Below are 19,896 nucleotides of genomic sequence, written 5' to 3' on the forward strand. Positions count from 1 at the left end.
CTAGCAACCAAGGCATCCATTGCTACTGAGACCAGCTGTAGCCATCTTTCCACAGTGAGTTGAAAACAGACTTTAGACATTAAGATGATTGGAATTAAGCTTATCTTCAAGTTCAAGTTAAGTCATTAGACCCAATATCCTCAGAGAAAGCCTTTGTATGTTTCAGAAGAGTTGGATGACATGTGCTCACCTAAGCCAGTTGCTTAACTAAAAATCCAAGAGGGCCCTGGCTGCACTTTGAGGTGCATCTACACACTTCATCTTCATTACACCCAGCCTCAGTAAGAAGAGATATCCTTGACTCTAGTTCAGGAACTTAACACCAAACCTAGTATCTTAATCTACTAGGGCTTCCATAACAATATACCACAGACTGGTGACTTAAACAACAGAAATTAATTTTCTCACAGTCCTGGAGCTTGGAAGTTCAAGATCAAGGTGTCAGCAGGTTTGTTTTCTCCTGAGGCCTCTCTTCTTGGCTTGTAGATGGCTGCCTTCTTGCTGTGTCCTCCCATGACCATTTCTCTGCCATCCCCTGTGTTTCTTTCTCTTCTTATAAGGACAACAGTTATACTGGATCAGGGCCCCATCCTTATGACCTCATTTAACCTTAGTTACCTCCTTAAAGGAGCTATCTACAAAAACAATTGCAATGGGGTTAGGGCTTCAACATAAATTTTAGGGGGAACACAATTCAGTTCATAATGCCTACACTGACATTCAAGGTTCGCCATTAGCAGATTCCAGCCCACCTTTCCAATTCATTTCCTGTCACTTTTTATGCTTTCTGATGTATACTTAGTGATGTCATGCGGTCCTATCTTTGTTCATTCACTTCCTTCTTCCTTGAATACCTTCTCTGCTTCCATCTCCATGACCAAATCCTACCTGTCCTTCAAAGCCCTGCCCAATTTCCGTCACTTTTCCCAAAGCAGTCCCAGATAGCCTACCCCACCCCTGAGAGTGACTCTACCTCAAAACTCCCTAATGCTTTCCATAACCCTTATGGATAGAACTTATTACACTCTCCCTTTGTTTTATAGTTGTCTCTGTACCTATCTTATCTTCTTTATTTAATTATATTTTATAGCATCAGCAGTGGCAGTCCCTAGGGCATCACAAAAAAGGTGATTTTTTTTTTTTTAACACAGAGCCACCAAATAAGCATTTGTTGACTAAATGACTGAATTAGCACATTTCCTTTTCAAAGCATAAGCTATTCCTTATTTGAACTTCTCTCCATACAGTGGGTCATCTCTGAGTTTGCTTGTTACACATACTCCATGGTAGCTGTCCCCCTGTATGACACCTTGGGAGAAGACGCCGTCATATACATTGTCAACAAGGGTAAAACTTTGCTATTACATTTTTTTTAACATCTTTATTGGAGTGTAATTGCTTTACAATGGTGTGTTAGTTTCTGCTATATAACAAAGTGAATCAGCTATATGTATACATATATCCCCATATCTCCTCCCTCTTGTGTCTGCCTCCCACCCTCCCTATCCCACCCCTCTAGGTGGTCACGAAGCACCGAGCTGACCTCCCTGTGCGGTGCAGCTGCTTCCCACTAGCTATCTATTTTACATTTGGTAGTGTATATATGTCAGTGCTACTCTCTCACTTCGTCCCAGCTTATCCTTCCCCCTCCCCATGTCCTCAAGTCCATTCTCTACATCTGCGTCTTTATTCCTGTCGCTATTACATTTTAACTTGATTCTTTCTTGATGCTGAGTAATTCCTCATTATCTGTTTTTGTTAGCAGACTTAGAATGCTGTGGCCAGAAAAATGCTCAAGTCTCTCTTGTCCTGTAGTACCTATGATATAATTTAGAGGGAAGTTACAAAAAGCCCATGAGGCAGGTATATAATCAGATAGAAGTTTCAATGAAATGCTTCAAGGTAGTGTAGTATGACAATATAGTTTAGCAAAGACTATTTTTGCTGGCAACCCTGGATGAAAGGCCACAGTTAGTGAATAACTTTTTAATTGACTGTATCACTGTGAAACTACTAGTTTAATTTCCTATTCTTATAAATCGAAGTCAGTATAGCTCACCGGCATGTACCAATGTCCATGCTGAGTCTGTGGACCAAATTACCACTGTTAGAGAAACAAGTTCAAGTTCAATGGGCAAATAAGACATATACTAGATGTTACTTTCTGTCCCAGAACTAGTAGATTAAGTGAGTAGATCCATTTGAACTATAGACATAATCAGAAGGTTTCTGTTTGTGTAAACAAGTATCAAAGCAAATGCTAACATTAAAAATCATAAATGCTTGTCTGCTAAAATCCCCCTTGCCTCCTCCTTTACCTTCTAATCCCTCCTCCCCTCTCCCCCAGGTAAAACACATCGGCAGGACCACATCTACATGATTCACACACGTTGTCTGTATTCTTAAGCAGAAGGAATTTTGGGGCTCCTCTAGAAACTATAAACTGTTAAGTGCATGCAAGGAAATTAAGTGCTTCTGTTTCAATTAAGCTTATTTATTATCAGTGGAATGTTTCAGATTTTATACATTACAAATCTGATTTACAGACATAATCTCCCTTGGGGACCCAGTGGCTTTGAAATTCTCAAGAATCTCTTCCTCTTTGCAAGACAATGGGGTACACAGCAAAGCAGGAGGGTAACCCCCGGCCCTATTTCTGCTTTCAGCTGAGATCGCCACGGTGATCTGTGACACGCCCCAAAAGGCATTGGCCCTGATTAAGAATGTGGAGAAAGGCCTCACCCCGGGCCTGAAATTGATCATCCTCATGGATCCCTTTGAGGACGACCTGAAGAAGAGAGGGGAGAAATGCGGAGTTGAGATCTTATCACTGCTTGATGCTGAGGTATGGGTCTGAAAGTCAGCTCACAGCTGGAAGGCTGGGCTGATGCTGTGGGCAGCTTGCAGGACTTCTACACAAGGGAGCAAGCTGTTGTTCTCTGGGGTGGAAGGAGAAGAGTAAATTACACTCATGCTGTGAAGCGTTGGGAATCATTTCCCCAAGACAACTCAGTGGGTGAGGAAGGTCTGTGGTCAGTGTGCACAGACTTCCAAGTAGAGGATTTATAAATGCAGAGGCTAGGTGGCAGTTAAAGATACGGTCCTGGAGCCAGGCTTCCTAGGTTCACGTTCCAGCTCCACCCCCATTAGTTAGGTGACCTTGGGCCAGTTGCTCCACATCTTCCTTTCCCCCTCTGTAAAATGAGGATGAAATAGTTCTTACCTCACAGAGGAGTTGTAAAGAGTTATATGAGAGAAAATAAAGTGCTCAGGACAGTAATATAAAGTGTAGTAAGCCTTGAAATGTTAACTGTTCATTTTATTCGAAACGATTTAGCAGTGGTCCTAGAAGACTGAACCATAGGAGTCTGATGGGAAGTTTGGACATTTGGGATCGGCCCTCTTGAGTTGATACTCTAGAGGAAACTTATACTCTACCCCAAGGCTTCCATTGTACCTGAATGTTGCCTCTGGGCCTGATCCAGGTTGGAATTTTGGTTGTATTCCCACAGAGGTGTTCTCAAGCAAAAGGGAAAAGGAGGGCTGTATTTGTCCTAAGTCTTCCCAACTCAACTAATGTCTTTCTTTCTTGGTTTCCTGTTCATGCAGAATTTAGGCAAAGAGAACTTCAAAAAACCCGTGGTAAGTTTTCTTCTGCCCAAATTTGAGTCTTTCCACATTCAACTTTCAAAACTCACGGTAGACTAAGCCCTGGTGCTTTCCCCTCCAGCCTCCTGCACCAGAAGATCTGAGCATCATTTGCTTCACCAGTGGGACCACAGGTCAGTGCCCAGGAAGTTGCCCCAGAGGCCCCTGGTCAGCCAAACACATGGCCTGAGCCACTGACCACTAGTGGGCTGGTAAAAATACCCTACAATAAGCCCTATCCATAGGGGCTTATAATCTAAGATTTCTGAGTACAGATGCCTGCATAGAAAAACCTATGCATAAGCAAATAAATTTCACTGAACACGGTGGGAGGTGTTTACATGCTATGGAATTCAGGGCTCTTAAAGGTGGCATCAGAAAGTCAACTTTCTCCCCCAGCCCCGACTCTCTCAAGTTGACATCACTGGAGTGGTTTCACTCAATCAAGGTAGCCCAGTGGTAGTTCTACACAGATCACTCCACGTCTTCTTTCTCCCCTGTATGTAGTTACCTAGCTATTAGAGCTCAATAAATTTTAACGTGATCCATGATGATCTAGAAGTTATATCCATTCCACTGTGCCCAGGTTATAAAGTGATGGCTAGGTAATATTGTTAGATCTGAAGTCTTCAACATGAAAACAGCACAGGGAGGGGGGCGGGTTACTTGGGATTTTCTTTTTGACTGTGTTGCTGTCTGTGACTGTGGCTATGCCCTGTGTGGTAGCACAAGGCTAAGGCTGCTGTCAGAAGTAGAATCTGTGGAGGGATCAATCATTCATAAGCAGAGTCATACACTGTTCATAAAAAAAACACAGTGACAGGAGAAGCTCTCAGCTCCCTGGAACAGAACCAATCGAATGTAGCTCCTCATTTCAATGCCAAAGCCTACCTATTAGCCATTTAACAGATCTTTCCACCTCTTGTTTCCTACAGGTGACCCCAAAGGAGCCATGTTAACCCATGAAAATATCGTTTCAAATGCTGCTGCTTTTCTCAAATGTGTGGAGGTCAGTGGTCAATTGAAAAGGAGGCCCTCGTTAAAATGGGAATCTGTCATAAGATTTTAAAGTTAGAGGAGGCAGAGGGGGAAGAAACAGGTTGAAGGCCTGAGTGTGGACAAATACTGGTGCATCTTTGTCTAGAGTTTTGCTCTTTTAGGGTCACTGCAGATCTCTGCACTCAGTGCAGTTAGGGCACCCCTTAGGGCACAGTGCACACCTGTACAACTGTATGCAGCAGTCCTAGAAAGAAGAAGTGTTTAAATCTTCTTTGGAAGAGAAAGTTGGCATTAATCCACTGTTGTCTCCTTTCCATTTCCTGATCTATAGCATACTTTTGAGCCCAGTTCTGAGGACGTGACCATATCCTACCTCCCCTTGGCTCATATGTTTGAGAGGGTTGTACAGGTAAGGATCCTATATTCCTAGCAGGTATGTGAAAAGAGGGTCCTGACTTGCTAGTCCCACGTTTATTCCAAAGGCAGCTCTGCAACATTTACAATCTTTTCTCTAATGTGAAGGACATGGGCAGGGAGTTGGCATGGCTGAGTCCTAATCTTGGCATCACCCCTAACCTGCAGCAGAGCCTTCCTCTGTTGAGTCTGTGTGTCCCACGGAGGAAATGCTTCCTCCTGCCTTTACACAGGGTGCCTGCAAGTCCAGGGAGCTCATAGCCGGGAGCTTACTTACTATCTACCCTCAATTCTGAGCAGGGATACGAGGCATTGCTTTTTCTTTTTTCTTTTATTTGGGTTAGAATTTTTGAAAAGACCTAGGGTTAGAGAAAAGGAGTTCCCCACAGAGGGGTGGAGAAGGAGCCTTTGATCCAGGTAAGGTGTCCAGAGTGGAGCTGTTGAGGACTGTGCAGCAACTGGGGGGAGAGCTGGCCTTCTGTGAGTGGACGCCAAGCTTTTAGGCTACTCTGAGGCTGATTTGAGAACCGAAAGCAAAAACACAGGTGTTATTAGGGGTGGAAAATCCTCTCTCTGATCCCTGCTTAAATACCTCTTCAACCAGCTTATCTGTTGATGCATGAAATGCCAAAATGGAAGATTCAGTTCCTTGGGCTAAAGTGTTGATATCTGATTAATAAAATATCAATTCTAATAAGCATATTTTTTCACATTTTACCATTTCTGAAACTGAGATGGTCTTACAATTGTAGGCGTGTTCTAGTTTGAGTGGCAGTGTTTTTTCTTAGTGCTACATAACGAATGGTCTCTTACAAAGGATGATGCCTTAGACCCTCACCCAGAGCTGTGGGCAGAGTAGGGCTGGGCCTTCAGTCTCAGAATCTGTCTTACCTGTCCCGCCACCTCAGCAGAAGTGAGTTTCCATCTTGCCTAGGGGGTAGGGTCTCAGAGTTCTGGGTACATGAAACTTCAGGGGTCGGGTGTCCTGTCCAGAGAAAAGTGCCCATGGACCTCAATTCTGTCCCATACAGACCCCACCCAAAGTGGTCCTTTGGCTCTGAGCTCTGCTCTTTGGTTTTGTTTTTAGGCTGTTGTGTACTCTTGTGGAGCCAGAGTTGGATTCTTCCAAGGAGATATTCGGCTGCTGCCTGATGACATGAAGACCCTGAAGCCCACAGTCTTTCCTGCGGTTCCCCGACTCCTTAACAGGGTCTATGATAAGGTGCTAACCTTGTTTCTGTTGGGCTGGCCCTGAGCTGCCGGAGCTGCCTGGGGCTTAGGCCTGACTAAAGCTCTTAGGAACTCTATGTTACTAAGAAACGTGCTCCACTTCTACCCCCAACCCCTACCAGCATCCACTTATAGCCACACATACAAGTGCAGCCATGAAAGACCATAACAGATGAAACTCCCTTTCCTCTGGATGAGATTACTTGGATGTGATCTGGAGAAAGAGATTAATTCAGAGAGTTGGGGAGCCCCTCAAAATTCAGCTGACTTACTGGTAAATTGTTACTCTGGTTTCATAACACTTACTGGTTTAGTGTGCTTCTTGCTGAGGTGCCGGGCCCCACAGTAAATATTTCATATGCGTTCCATCATTTAATTTCTACAAAGCCCAGGAAATCATGCCAACACTTATAATCCCTAACTTACAGATGAGGAGACTGAACCTTGGAGGTTAAATAACTTGTCCAGGGTCAGATCTACTAAGGAGTCGGGCCAGAATCCCACTGCCACATAACAGTTTTAGCTGTCATTGATCACTGCTCTGTTTTTCATTAAGCTTGGCAAAATGGTGATTTTTCTAATCCAAGCATTTCTCTTGCCTTCATTAGCTGAGATTCTTTCATAAAGGCATGAAAATTATTTGATTTTTTCCTTTATCAGTCTTCAAAATAATGAACTGGTACCCCAGTGATCTTCAAAAATGGCCAGTGGGATGTTTTCTTTGTAATGTTATGACATTACATACATACATATGATACTGAATCAAAAGTCCTAACAGTGGTACCCAATCAGCTGTTTAATCAGTACTCCCAGGTAACTTTAGTGTAGATAGATGCTGACTACCTTTTGAGGACATGCTATCTGAGTTGTCAAGGTTGTTTGCTAAGGACAAGGAATTTGGAGGAGCTGGAGCTCTGTGTGTATGTACTAAGTTCACTTCTTTCTTAGTGTGGGCTCATCATTATTCAGCACACCAGTGCATGAATAAGAGCCTCTTCCTTATGAAGCTAGGAGGCACTATCTCTTGCTCACTGATGAATGGCCTTGGTGAGTATCTCCAATAGGTTTCCAACTAAGAGGAGCTGTCACTCTGCAGGTACAAAATGAAGCCAAGACACCCTTGAAGAAGTTCTTGTTGAACTTGGCTGTCACCTGTAAATTCAGTGAAGTGAAAAAGGGTATCATCAGACGCAACAGTGTCTGGGACAAGCTCGTCTTTGCAAAGATCCAGGTACGTTGGGTAGATTATGGATGGAGCCAGGTAAGTATCTGGGCTGCCCACTGACTCAGCACACTTTGCTTTTCCTTTGATGGTCAAGCATCTCTTTAACTGGAGAGGCTTTTGCACTTTCTGTGTTCACTCACCTTTTGAGATCTCTCTTGGACAACTTTGTCACTAAAGGGATTTGGTCAAAAAGCAGAAAGTGGATTTTTCTTGTTCTAGCACGTTCATTCTCTTAGGTGGTCTGTTGAGGTTGTAGGTAATTTGAAGGGCCCAAGAATACAAATTATCTGAGGAAATCAAAAAAAAAAAAAATTGCAGGTCTGGTCCCAGCTATGGATGGTGGTGACAGTAATAGCTAACATTTTAAGTTCTTTTCTACAATGCTGGACCCTATTCTAAGTGCTGTGTAAATTAATGAGTTTAATTCTCATGACAACACCAGGTAGGTAGGCTGTTCTACCCATTTTGCAACACAGGAAACTGAAGCAAAGGGAATAGTCTTCAGCAGGTCTTTTGTGTCTATTAAACAGGAAAGCCTGGGCGGGAAGGTTCGCTTCATGGTCACCGGAGCTGCCCCCATCTCCTCTCCTGTCTTGACGTTCCTCCGGGCAGCAATGGGATGTCCGGTAAGCCAAGCACCTTTTTTTTGATGATAGCTTATTTCACTTTTGCACAAATAAAGCTCACTATTTAAATAAAAATGAAAACACAGACGAAAAGTACCACAGAGAAAGTCAGCCAAAATCTCAAAATCAAGAGAAAATACCCTTCCAGTCACTTCTTAATGCACCTGTGTACAGAAACCTTTACACAAATGGCATCAGTACTAACAAAATTTTGCCATTTGCAGCAACATGAATGGACTTGGAGGGCATTATGCTAAGTGAAATAAATCAGACAGAGAAACACAAATACTGTGTGATATCCCTTACATGTGGAATCTGAAAAAATACAACAAACCAGTCAATATAACAAAAAAAGAAGCAGACTCACAGATATAGAGAACAAACTAGTGGTTACCAGTGGGGAGAGGGGGAGGGGCAAGATAGGGGTAGGGGAGCAAGAGGTACAAACTATTAGGTATAAGGTAAGCTGCAAGGATATATTGTACAACACGGGGAATATATCCAATATTTTATAACTATAAATGGAGTATAACCTTTAAAAAAACAGCATCAGTTTTCTAAAATACTTATTAAACAGTGCCCATTAACATTGCTCCTTGTCAAATAAACATCATTTTAATGGCTTTGTAATAGTTTATTGAACACACCCAAATCAGTAGTCTCCTATTGATGGACACTAGAGTTGTTTACCACTTTTTTTTTTGTTATTATAATCAAGTGATAAGGATACTTGTGTATATTTATGCAGTTATCAATTTAGGATAAATCCTTACGAGTGGGGATTATTGGGTCAAAGTATATGGGTTTTTTACATGTTAATGCAGATTATCACACTTCCCTCCAGAAAGGTCTTGTCTTTTTTATGCATTAATGCAAATAATGCGCAAGTCCTGATATCCCCATATTCTTGCTAGTGCTTTTTCAGTCACTTAAATCTTAGCCGACGAGATACGTGAAAAATCTTATTGCAACTTTGTTTCTTTTATTAACACTAAACATCTTTTCTACTGCTTACGGGCACTTGTATTTCTTTCATGAATTACTCGATTACTTACTTATAGAAAAATGAGCAAAGGACAATTTGGTTCTCTTTCACCTTGCTTCCTAGGAGTTCTTCATATGGTCATAAAATCAATCTTTGTTGTGTTAGAAATATTTTTCCTAGTCTCACCTTTTTGTACTATGTATTGCTATATAAAAGTTTCAAATGTGTATGTAGTCAGTCACCTTTTCTATGTGGCTCTGTAATTGTTTAGAGAGGCCTCCTAACCCTCAATATTGCATAAATCTGTTTTCGTCCAGATTTTCTGGTAGCCTTACGGTCTTACTTTTTTCCAAGTAAGTCTCTGCTCCACCTGGAATTTAGTAAATTGAGTACAGATACACTCTCATATTTGTTTTGAGTACAGATACACTCTTGAGTACAGATACACTCTCATATTTGTTTTTCCACAAACGGCTAAGTAGTTCATTCATTCGGCCAACATGCACAACATGAATGAAACAACGGCCTAAAAGAGAAAAACAAATACTGTATGCTAACACATGTATATGGAATCTAAAAAAAAAAAAGGGTTCTGATGAACCTAGGGGGGAAGGACAGGAATAAAGACGCAGACGTAGAGAAAGGACTTGAGGACACGGGGAGGGGGAAGGGTAAGCTGGGATGAAGTGAGAGAGTGGCATGGACATATATACACTACCAAATGTAAAATAGATAGCTAGTGGGAAGCAGCTGCATCGCACAGGGAGATCAGCTCGGTGCTCTGTGACCACCTAGAGGGGTGGGATAGGAAGGATGGGAGGGAGATGTAAGAGGGAGAGGATATGGGGATATATGTATACATATAGCTTATTCACTTTGTTATACAGAGAAACTAACACACCATTGGAAAGCAATTATACTCCAATAAAGATGTTAAAAGAAAAAAGGTTCTGAATTGATGCCAAGGTCAGAGTTCCTCTGGTCTTTCAAACTAGCATCCTCCTGGCCGGTCTTAATACCTTCCTTTCCCTAAAACCAATAGGTCAGAAGGTCCTATTGCCACACCCCTTCCTCTCCTTCTCCACCAGCTCTGCCTATGACAGGCCATAGCCCCACTGCAGCCCATGCACTTACGTCCCCACATCCCCTCTCCAGTCAAGATTATCCTTTATACCAGGAGCGGGCAAACTGCAGCACAGGCCAAATCTGGCCCGTTGCCTGTATTTATAAGTAAAATTTCAGTGGAACACATCCATAGCCATTTATTTACATATCGTCTACTGCTGCTTTGGTGCTACACTGGCAGAGTTAAGTCGTTGAAATACAGACCAAGTGGCTCACAAAGTCAAGAATATTCACTATCTGGTTCTATATACAAAAAGTTTGCCAACCCCTGTTCCAAACCATAGCTATTTCCCTTAAAAAATGCTACTCACTTTCTTCAGCTCCTTCAGTAGCACTCCATTGCCTTGGTTCAAGTCTGATTGCCATTGGGTTGCCCATCACTCAATGAATAGCTTGCTTTTTTCCATCAGCCTGAAATGCCACATTTCCCAAAGTATAGTATGTTTCCATACTTTGGTCTATTTCTGGACCCTTTTGGTTTTTGAGTGAATCCACAGTTGTAAAGATTTAGCAGCTCAGGCATAAATTCAAGGTATTAGGACACTAAGTGTCCTCCAACTCTCAGAGACCTTGCTTTCCTCATGTCTTGCCATAGGGCACGGCCGGCTCCTGCTTTATCTTGAGTAAGTCTCAAAGCCCTTCTTTGGTTTGCGCAGGTATATGAAGCTTACGGTCAAACAGAATGCACTGCTGGCTGTACAATTACATCACCTGGGGACTGGAAATCAGGTAGGTTCTTTGTCAACTGTGCAGGAGGTTCAGTGGTTGGGAGGAGTTCTGGATGAACTAGGACGCAGGCGTTTAGATAACCTCAGTGCTGTGGATGAATGTGGCAGATGCCAAACCTAAGCTTTGGTCCGGGTCTTCCCATCTTGGCTCTCCAGCACTGGTGCCAGATGACTTTTCAGTTTTGTTCCTTTAGAGTCAATCCATAAATCTCTCTGAAATATGGCTGGGATTATCACCGTTTCACGGTACCCTGGCTGATTCAGTACGGTGTGTTTTAGGCCACGTTGGAGTCCCCATCGCTTGCAATCATGTGAAGCTGGAAGATGTGGCTGATATGAACTACTTTGCAGTGAACAACGAAGGACAGGTGGGTAGGCTGTGCTGGGCAGTCATTTTCAGACAATCATAGTGGGGACGTTTGCATCAGAAAAAGCACACAATTGTGAACAGGTTTGTGTTTGATTCTATTCAGAATTTTAGCAAGGAATTCAGTGTCTCTGAGCCTAACTTTCCAGTCCCCACAATGGGGATTAAAATCTGGTGCTCTTCATACATTAGTGGAAAGCATCAAATGATTCAAGGTGGTAGGAAAGTAGGTGTTTTGCAGCAGCCTTTGCTATTGTCACCACCTTGTACCATCTTATGTGCAGATCTGCATCAAGGGCACCAATGTGTTCAAGGGATACCTGAAGGACCCTGAGAAGACAGAGGAAGCCTTGGACAAGGATGGTTGGCTTCACACAGGAGACATTGGCCGCTGGCTCCCGGTGGGTGTTGCCTCAAAATTTCTGGGAGTTCCTACAGAGGAAAATTAGGTGACTTTTCCAAAGAAGAAGTGTAGTAGTCTATTTTGTTGTTGTTGTTGTGATTTTTACTTTTATTGAGGAAGAAATTGTGGTAACTCCATGGGCCTATAGTGTTTGCCTTTTATGAGTTTCAAAGGGATAAGCTTCTTTCCACTTATATATGGAGACATATCAAAACAAGGACACAGGATTTCTAAACAAGGTGTATGCAGAGGCTAGTTTTTGCCCCTCGGTGACCTTCACAGCCTCTCTTGGTGGAAGACACTGAGACTTTTTAAAAGCATAGCTTGCTAACAATCAGCAGTAAGTAGTCTCTGTCAACCCCCCGTTTTCCTAAGAGAGGAAATTAAGGCACGGTAATCATGGAGCCTTAAACCCCTGTGGAGGATATTCCAAGAGCTTTCCTCTCTGGAAGGTTTTTGTCTACTATGTGCTGGGGGAGCAGGAATGTAACCAGATTTAAAACTCCCTTCTTGCTCAATATTCTCAAGATTTAAGTGATGTTCAAGGAATATTTGACAACGGATCTCTAAGAACACTGGTCCTGGTGATGTATGTCATAGATTTGGGTCTAGTGGTATTTTGCTAACAGATCTGTTTCTGCATAACGAAGAGTTCTCAGTTCTAATAAGCCTACAATGTAGGCAACAGATGTGTCCTCCCACTGGAGTTGTAAAGGGCTGAGCCTTATTAATCACTTTCAGATAATGTCTGTTAGGCTGAATTGATGGCTAATTTCTTGAGTCGGCCTTGTTAATGGTTCCAAGGTTGGTTCAGTCTGCTGCGCTGTTCAGGGTGTGATCACGTGGACTGTATTTGCCACTTGTCCCAATTCTATAATTCAAATCCCTAAAAACCTAAGCGCCTCAGACCAATTAGCCCAGAGAAATGAAGCTGCAAATGACCTCTGGTGGCTGGTCAGAGCGCCCTCCCCAGCCCTGCTTCTGTCCTAACAAGCGCAATTACTGACCTGCTTGATGAGCAGTAGCACGGTAGAGCTGTAGAGCCTGCTCCCGGATCTAACAGGAGGGATACAGAAAAGGGAGTCGAGGAGGGGGAGAACTAATTCAAAAGTCTTAATAAAAGATAACACCTTCCCTATTCCTGAGAGTTCTGGAAAAGGAGTAATTGGAAATTAAGTTGTTGGAAATTCAGAGCTGCAAAATTTCTTCATTGGATGAGGCAACCATTTACACAATGCCAGTGGGTCCAAGGGACTTTTTCCAAGACTGCCCACTGACTCTTCAAAGACACACGCAGTATAGACAGGTTTTGAAGAAAGCTGCCTTCCTCCCCTTTCCCCAAAGCCAAGAAAGAGAAAGGAAAGATTGCCCAAAGGTCAATGGAGAGGTCAAGTTTAAAGAAGGAAGATTACCTCTGACTTCACCTCTCTCTTCACTGACATCACTCAGTAGGGCTCAGAAACACTGATGGTGTGTGTTATCTCTGTCTCCTGTAGAATGGAACTCTGAAGGTCATCGACCGAAAAAAGAACATTTTCAAGCTGGCCCAAGGAGAATACATTGCTCCAGAGAAGATAGAAGATATCTACATCAGGAGTAGACTGGTGTTGCAAATTTTTGTACATGGGGAAAGCTTATGGGTAATATATATTGTCTTAACAACAGCCAGTTTCAGGCACAGACCATGCCAACTTCCATAGCTAAAGGAAATCTGTATAGGTAGATTTAGGATGAGAAGATCTGAGCTTATAAAACTAAAGAAATGAAGCCACACTCCAAACCTCAAATAAGGCACTATAAATGAAAAAACAAATTCTTTGAAACTATGATAGACTCTGTAAACAAGTCAGTAGAACTGTTAAAAGTTATACTAAAGGGTAGCCATTCATTAGAAGAGCCCCATGGTGCACTTCGTTTCCACTACAATAGGAGTTCTTCTGGCACAAACCGTCTTATATATACTGCACTTAAACTTAGCTTCTTGGGAGTGGGGGAGGACTGACATGGACAGGCCAGAGATGCTTTAAGCTTGATGTTGAGCTCCACTTCTATTCATGTTTGAATAGAACATTTTTGTAGAAATGTTGTGTGGGAAAATGGGATCAGAGTTCCATGAGGGTTTGAAATGTATGGTGAGAAAACTGTAGGACGCCAGCACTGAATTTCAGGGCTTGGGTGCGATCATGCATTCTGAGGTAACGCTTTCTTTCCCCACTGGGGAGCAGTGCTGCGCTAGTTCACATGCCTGTTTCCTTTCCAGTCATTCCTGGTGGGAGTGGTGGTTCCTGACCCAGATGTGCTTCCCTCATTTGCAGCCAAACTTGGGGTGAAGGGCTCGTTTGCAGAACTGTGCCGAAACCAAGTAAGTCTCACTCAGAAAAGCCTCTGCCCACCCGTCGGCCCGTCGTGGGAAGGGGAGGCCTCCCCAGCGTGGGCACCCACAGCTGCCTAGAGCCTCCTCTCTGCAAGAACAGCCCCTTGCTGGGCGTGGACTGACTGCTTTTACTAGACTGGAAGAGAGGATGGGGAGTTTAAAAACAACCAAAATCCCTATTCTTTTTATAGTAGCATGTGCATTGTGGAAAAAATAACTGGAAAATGAGGAATTAAATAATGCCATCCAGAGAAAACCCCTGCTACCAGTTAGATTTGTTTTTTCTTCCCATGACTTTTTTTCTTTGAGCGACATTTAGGTATCACATGTGCTGGCACATACCCCCATATCCTGCTTTTATCCTGATGAGCTTAGCAGGCATTTTGAATTGGTTCATGCTCAGCCTTTCCTTTAGGCTCTTTTTCAACAGCCATGCTCTGAGCTGTTTTATATTCCTAGGTTATAAAGGAAAGCATTTTACAAGACTTGCAGAAAACTGGGACAGAAGGTGGCCTTAAATCCTTTGAACAGGTATGTACTACTCATGTTATACCTGGTCTCTCATGTCATAAAGTTTTAAAGTTCGCATTTATAATGGGGTTTAAAATTTTAAAGTAGTTTCCAAGGAACTGATTTTAGAGGTACTATTAGTCCATTAATGACAGTAACCTTTGCATTTACCTGTCCAGCCCCTTCATGCTGTTCATTATTCCTCCTCCTTCTCCACTCATGTCTTTCCCAAGTTATCAGTGTGTGAGAATGGGCATGTGTTACCTTTCTCGTTACCCTCCCACTTCATCAGCGCCACTTTTATGAGGGGAAATATTCTTTAAGGTTCTTCCCATAGCATTTACAGGGCTCTGCGGAACCGTCCACATCACTATTAAACACGTATGCGTGCATCTTCCCTCCCAGGTCAAACACATCTATCTTCATCCAGAGCCATTTTCCATTGAAAACGGGCTCTTGACACCAACCTTGAAAGCAAAGAGGGGAGAGCTTGCCAAATACTTTCGGACTCAAATCAACAGTCTGTACGAGAAAACCCAGGAGTAGGTTAAGGTACTTATGGCTGCGAGGGGCTCAGAGGTAGCCTGCCTTGTGGGAATATGGATTAAAAACTAATCTTATGTTCATTTTTTTGTCTTTCCTCCTGTCTGTTGTTGTAGCTACTTACTAAATTATAAAACCATAGTTTCAGGGCTTTTTAAAAATATTAAGTGAGAGAACTTACCATGTGGAAGCTTAGTCTTGAACTAAATAACTCTTGTCCTTCCCATCTTAAATGTTGCTGACATTTAGGGCTACTTCTATCAAGATACCTTTCTTCAAGGTCCATTTGTATCTTTGTTCCTTCCTTGTGATCTCCAACGTTTATAAGTGTAACTAGTTCAAGGGCCAAAGTGACCCTTTGGGAATTCTTCCATGTTTTCTAGTAAACCTAAATTGTTGGCAGTCTCAACATTTAGGCCTTCCAGTGTTCAAATTAAGAGAACTTTAAGTTCTGAAAAGCTGTTTATAATTCATGTTTTCTAACCATTCCACAAAACCACTAAAATTGAGTTTTAAGCTATCACAATATTAATTAGTCATATCTGTGAGACAAATTTCTTCTTTGTACTTCTGTGTCCACTGAAGTTTGTGTCCAGAAGGGAAAAGTTTGATCACTCAGCATTTCCTAAACCCTGTAGTTTCTCTGACTTGGGAGAATTTAAAACTGGGCCTATGACATTTTGTCCAAAAAGTATGTTCTGAAAGTGTTTTCTGCAGTATACCTGGTAACTGAACCTCTTCCCGACAGTTTGCTGCTGAGCTGGAAGCTGTGGGGGAAGGAGCTGAAACTCACGTCAAGTGCATTTTTCCAGTAAATGAAGCAAGCACTGAGTAACAACCTCCTGAACTGGGAATGAAGACCTATGGGCAAGCATGAAGCCTGCACAGCAGGCTTACCTTCTGGGAAGGAAGTGACTGATCTTTCCTCCCCTGACTCAGTTCCTGCTGTACCTTACACCCCTTCAACACGTGCTGCTTCCATTTGGAAATGTTCAGCATTCAGAATAAACCACTGCAGATAGCTTAAGCTGTGGTGTGTGTTTCCCCACAGACTGTGACGAGAACCAGCCTCAGACAGGACCCCTTAACAATCATGTAAGCTAGTGGCTCTCACACTTGGCTACACACTAGAATTACCTGGGAGTTTAAAAAGATATTGAGGCCTGCGTGACACTTAAGGGATTCTGATTAACATGGGCAGGGGTACAGCCTGGGCATCAGGATTTTTAAAAGGTCCCCAGGTGATTCTAGAATGCCACCAGGTTTGATAGCTACGTTGAAGACCAGGCCTTCTTATCCCACAGCTGTGAACAATAAAATAAATACCAGTCGAACCCTAACTCCAACTGAGCACAATTCATGTTCTTTCTCCTTTATCATCCAAGTAGTCTTGAACAGTGTTCCTTTCTGGTCTCTCACCGGAATTAAGGAGAATGTTCCTGGATGGTCTTTCTAGACCCTGAGCCCAGAAGAGCTGAGGAAACATCTATTCTTGGATATTTGAAACAGAAGGGCAGGCAGGAATTAACTTCCCTCCATGTCTATCTAACTCCCACTGTCTCCCTGACCTCCTCTCACACGCCCCCTTCACTCATTCCAACTGCACCACACTGGCTGCCTTCCTGTCCTCAAACATGCCAGCCACATTCCAGCCTGTTGTTCTGCCTAAAATGCAGATATTCCCAGAGACATGTGATCTGTCCTCTAATCCACTTTAAATGTCACCTCCATCAGACTGTCCCACCTGCTTTCTTCATAATATATGACTCCATCTGACATATATTTTACTGTCTGTCCACCTCCCTACCCCTCACTGGAATGAGGCCGAGTTGTGCTTCATTCATTGATGAATCCCCAAGTGCCCTTCCCTTATTGTTAACTGTTATAAGCCAGACCCCCAAAGCTCAAGTTCCCTGCCTTGGAAAGAATTACTGCTGGAATAGGTGACTACTATAATTCTACTCATGTGTTTAGAAGAGCCCAAAAAATAGCTTTGTATACTACAAAGCTACAGTAATCAAAACAGCATGGTACTGCCACAAAAACAGACACATAGATCAATGGAACAGGATAGAAAGCCCGGAAATAAACTCAGGTGCTTATGGTCAATTAATCTATGACAAAGGAGGAAAGAATATACAATGGAGAAAAGACAGTCTCTTCAATAACTGGAGCTGGGAAAACTGAACAGCTACATGTAAAAGAATGAAATTAGAACATTCTCAAACACCATATACAAAATTAAACTCAAAATGATTAAAGACCTAAATGTGGGACTGGATACTATAAAACTCCTGGAGGAAAACATAGGCAGAACACTCTGACATAAATCACAGCAATATCTTTTTGGATCCATCTCCTAGAGTAATGGAAAGAAAAGCAAAAATAAACAAGTGGGACGTAATTACACTTAGAAGCTTTTGCATAGCAAAGGAAACCATAAACAAAAAGGCAACCTACAAAATAGGAGAAAATATTTGCAAAGGATACAACCTACAAGGGATTCATTTCCAAAATACAGAAACAGCTTATACAGCTCAATATCAAAAAAATAAACAACCCAATCAAAAAAGGGGCAGAAGACGTAAACAGACATTTCTCCATACAGATGGCCAATAGGCACATGAACAGATGCTCAACATTGCTAATTATTCGAGAAATGAAAATCAAAACTACAATGAGATTTCCTCACACAGGTCAGAATGGCCATCATCAAAAAGTCTACAAATAAATGCAGGAGAGGGTGTGAAGAAAAGAGAACCCTCCTGCACTGTTGGTGGGAATTGGTGCAGCCACTATGGAGAACAGTATGGAAGTTCCTTCAAAAACTAAAACTAAGTTACCATATGATCCAGCAATCCCACTCCTGGGTATATATCCGGAAAAGCTGAAAAAACTAATTCAGAAAGATACATGCACCCCGATGTTCATGGAACCACTATTTACAATAGCCAAGACATGGCAGCAACCTAAGTGTCCATGGACAGATGAATGGATAAAGATGTGGTGTATAAATGCAGTGGAATATCACCCAGCCATAAAAAAGAATGAAATAATGCCATTTGCAGCAACATGGATGGACCTAGAGATTATCATACTAAGTGAAGTCAGACAGAGAAAGATAAGTATCATATGATATCACTAATATGTGGAATCTAAAAAAATGATACAAATGAACTTATTTAAAAAACAGAAATAGACTCACAGACATAGAAAACAAACATGGTTACCAAAGGGGAAAGAAGCAAGGAAGGATAAATTAGGAATCTGGGATTAATAGATACACACTACTATATATAAAATAGATAAACAAGAACCTACTGTATACCACAGGGAACTATATTCAATATGTTGTAATAACCTATAATGGAAAAGAATCTAAAAAGAATATATGTGTATATATATACATATATTATATAACTGAATATCTATACACACACATATATATATAGATATATAGATATAACTGAATCACTGCTGTACACCTGTAACACTGTCAACCAATTATACTTCAATTTAAAAAACATCTCCTAGGGCTTCCCTGGTGGCGCAGTGGTTGAGAGTCCGCCTGCCGATGCAGGGTACGCAGGTTCGTGCCCCGGTCCGGGAAGATCCCACATGCCGTGGAGCGGCTGGGCCCGTGAGCCATGACCGCTGGGCCTGCGCGTCCGGAGCCTGTGCTCCGCAACGGGAGAGGCCACAATAGTGAGAGGCCCGCGTACTGCAAAAAAAAAAAAACAAAAAAAAAACGTCTCCTAGAATCCTGTGATCTCAATGTGCCATTAATTGGGTAATTTGAGGCAAATATGTATGTCTAAAGACTCATGATTAAAGATGTCGATTTTTCACAAGGCAGTAAAGCAGTTTTTCCATAAGGAACTAAGACAATCCTTTTTCGTCAGCAAAAAGATACTTTGAGTAAAAACTATGATTTATACAGAACATCCATTGATCTTTATTTGATTTGACAAAATCTTCATTATTAAAAGACGGGTAATAAAATCTGAGCTTACATTGAATCTGCAAATTAAGTTCTATAGTATCTAGAATATTACATAAGAAATTTCAGCAGAGGGGGAGAGAGGATAAAAGCATCACATGCAGATGCTCCTGGCAAAGGGGGAACTATATCTGCAGGTGAGGTCCATCGTGTGCAGTGCATAAAAAAATCCTAGAGAAAATGCAATCGACTTACTTGGGTGAAGTGTTTTTCCTTTTGGGGAGAGGGAGCGGTGGCATCGAGGTGCAGGAATTCAAAGGTATGTGCAGAATGGCTTCTCCATTTCAAAATGATAATAAAAATATTTAGATCATGGCATTAGGGCACCTTTGAGGAAAAGAACACCTTAACCAGAGTAGGCTCATTGCATAATTCTTTAGTAATATGTACAATTTTCAAGTAATGGAGCAGACTTAGAGTAATTTTACTTCAAAAGTGGCTATCTATTTTTCTTCTCGCCCTCTGGGGCTTGATCTGTTTCAGCATCGCAGGGACACTTTTCTACACAGTTTCTAGGGAACCATCCTCTTATTCTTGAAACATCTGAGGGAGAAAATGAAACTGATATGAAAAAGTCAGATATACCGCAATGACATTTGTGAGACCCATTAGTTCTATTACTTCCAATTAATAAGCTTTTAGTTAGACTTTACCACCCCCCACCATCTTTTATAAGCACAATATGTGGTTAAAGTTAAATAAATAAATAAAATTAAAAA

General features: G+C 42.0%; 2 protein-coding genes across 8 annotated transcripts in view; one reads left to right on the plus strand and one right to left on the minus strand.

Moving 5' to 3' along the window:
* ACSL5 (acyl-CoA synthetase long chain family member 5) overlaps positions 1–16,300 on the plus strand; it is a 45,039-nt gene extending 28,739 nt beyond the window's left edge. For all 4 annotated transcript variants that reach the window (XM_027112580.1, XM_027112583.1, XM_027112581.1 and 1 more), the window contains 17 exons: positions 1,248–1,347; positions 2,667–2,845; positions 3,610–3,642; positions 3,731–3,782; positions 4,584–4,657; positions 4,979–5,056; positions 6,149–6,283; positions 7,388–7,522; positions 8,047–8,142; positions 10,909–10,981; positions 11,260–11,348; positions 11,632–11,748; positions 13,247–13,390; positions 14,011–14,112; positions 14,584–14,655; positions 15,040–15,186; positions 15,926–16,300. In XM_027112580.1, coding sequence (XP_026968381.1) covers positions 1,248–1,347; positions 2,667–2,845; positions 3,610–3,642; positions 3,731–3,782; positions 4,584–4,657; positions 4,979–5,056; positions 6,149–6,283; positions 7,388–7,522; positions 8,047–8,142; positions 10,909–10,981; positions 11,260–11,348; positions 11,632–11,748; positions 13,247–13,390; positions 14,011–14,112; positions 14,584–14,655; positions 15,040–15,180 — 1,620 coding nt within the window. In that variant the 3' untranslated portion in view covers positions 15,181–15,186; positions 15,926–16,300. The remainder of the gene's footprint in view (positions 1–1,247; positions 1,348–2,666; positions 2,846–3,609; positions 3,643–3,730; positions 3,783–4,583; positions 4,658–4,978; positions 5,057–6,148; positions 6,284–7,387; positions 7,523–8,046; positions 8,143–10,908; positions 10,982–11,259; positions 11,349–11,631; positions 11,749–13,246; positions 13,391–14,010; positions 14,113–14,583; positions 14,656–15,039; positions 15,187–15,925) is intronic.
* The window catches only part of ZDHHC6 (zDHHC palmitoyltransferase 6), a 31,275-nt gene continuing 13,857 nt past the window's right edge, over positions 2,479–19,896 (minus strand). For 2 of the 4 annotated variants that reach the window (XM_027112585.1, XM_027112586.1), the window contains one exon: positions 19,109–19,720. In XM_027112585.1, the coding sequence (XP_026968386.1) occupies positions 19,617–19,720 (104 nt within the window). In that variant the 3' untranslated portion in view covers positions 19,109–19,616. Of the gene's footprint in view, positions 2,789–7,656; positions 7,804–19,108; positions 19,739–19,896 lie in introns of those variants that run through there. The other 2 variants (XR_003433922.1, XM_027112584.1) reach the window with 2 other exon arrangements.

Source organism: Aethalodelphis obliquidens, unplaced genomic scaffold, assembly GCF_003676395.1.
Source record: "Aethalodelphis obliquidens isolate GAN/ISIS:26980383/991018 unplaced genomic scaffold, ASM367639v1 scaffold11, whole genome shotgun sequence".
In the NCBI taxonomy this organism is placed as follows: Eukaryota; Metazoa; Chordata; class Mammalia; order Artiodactyla; family Delphinidae; genus Aethalodelphis; species Aethalodelphis obliquidens.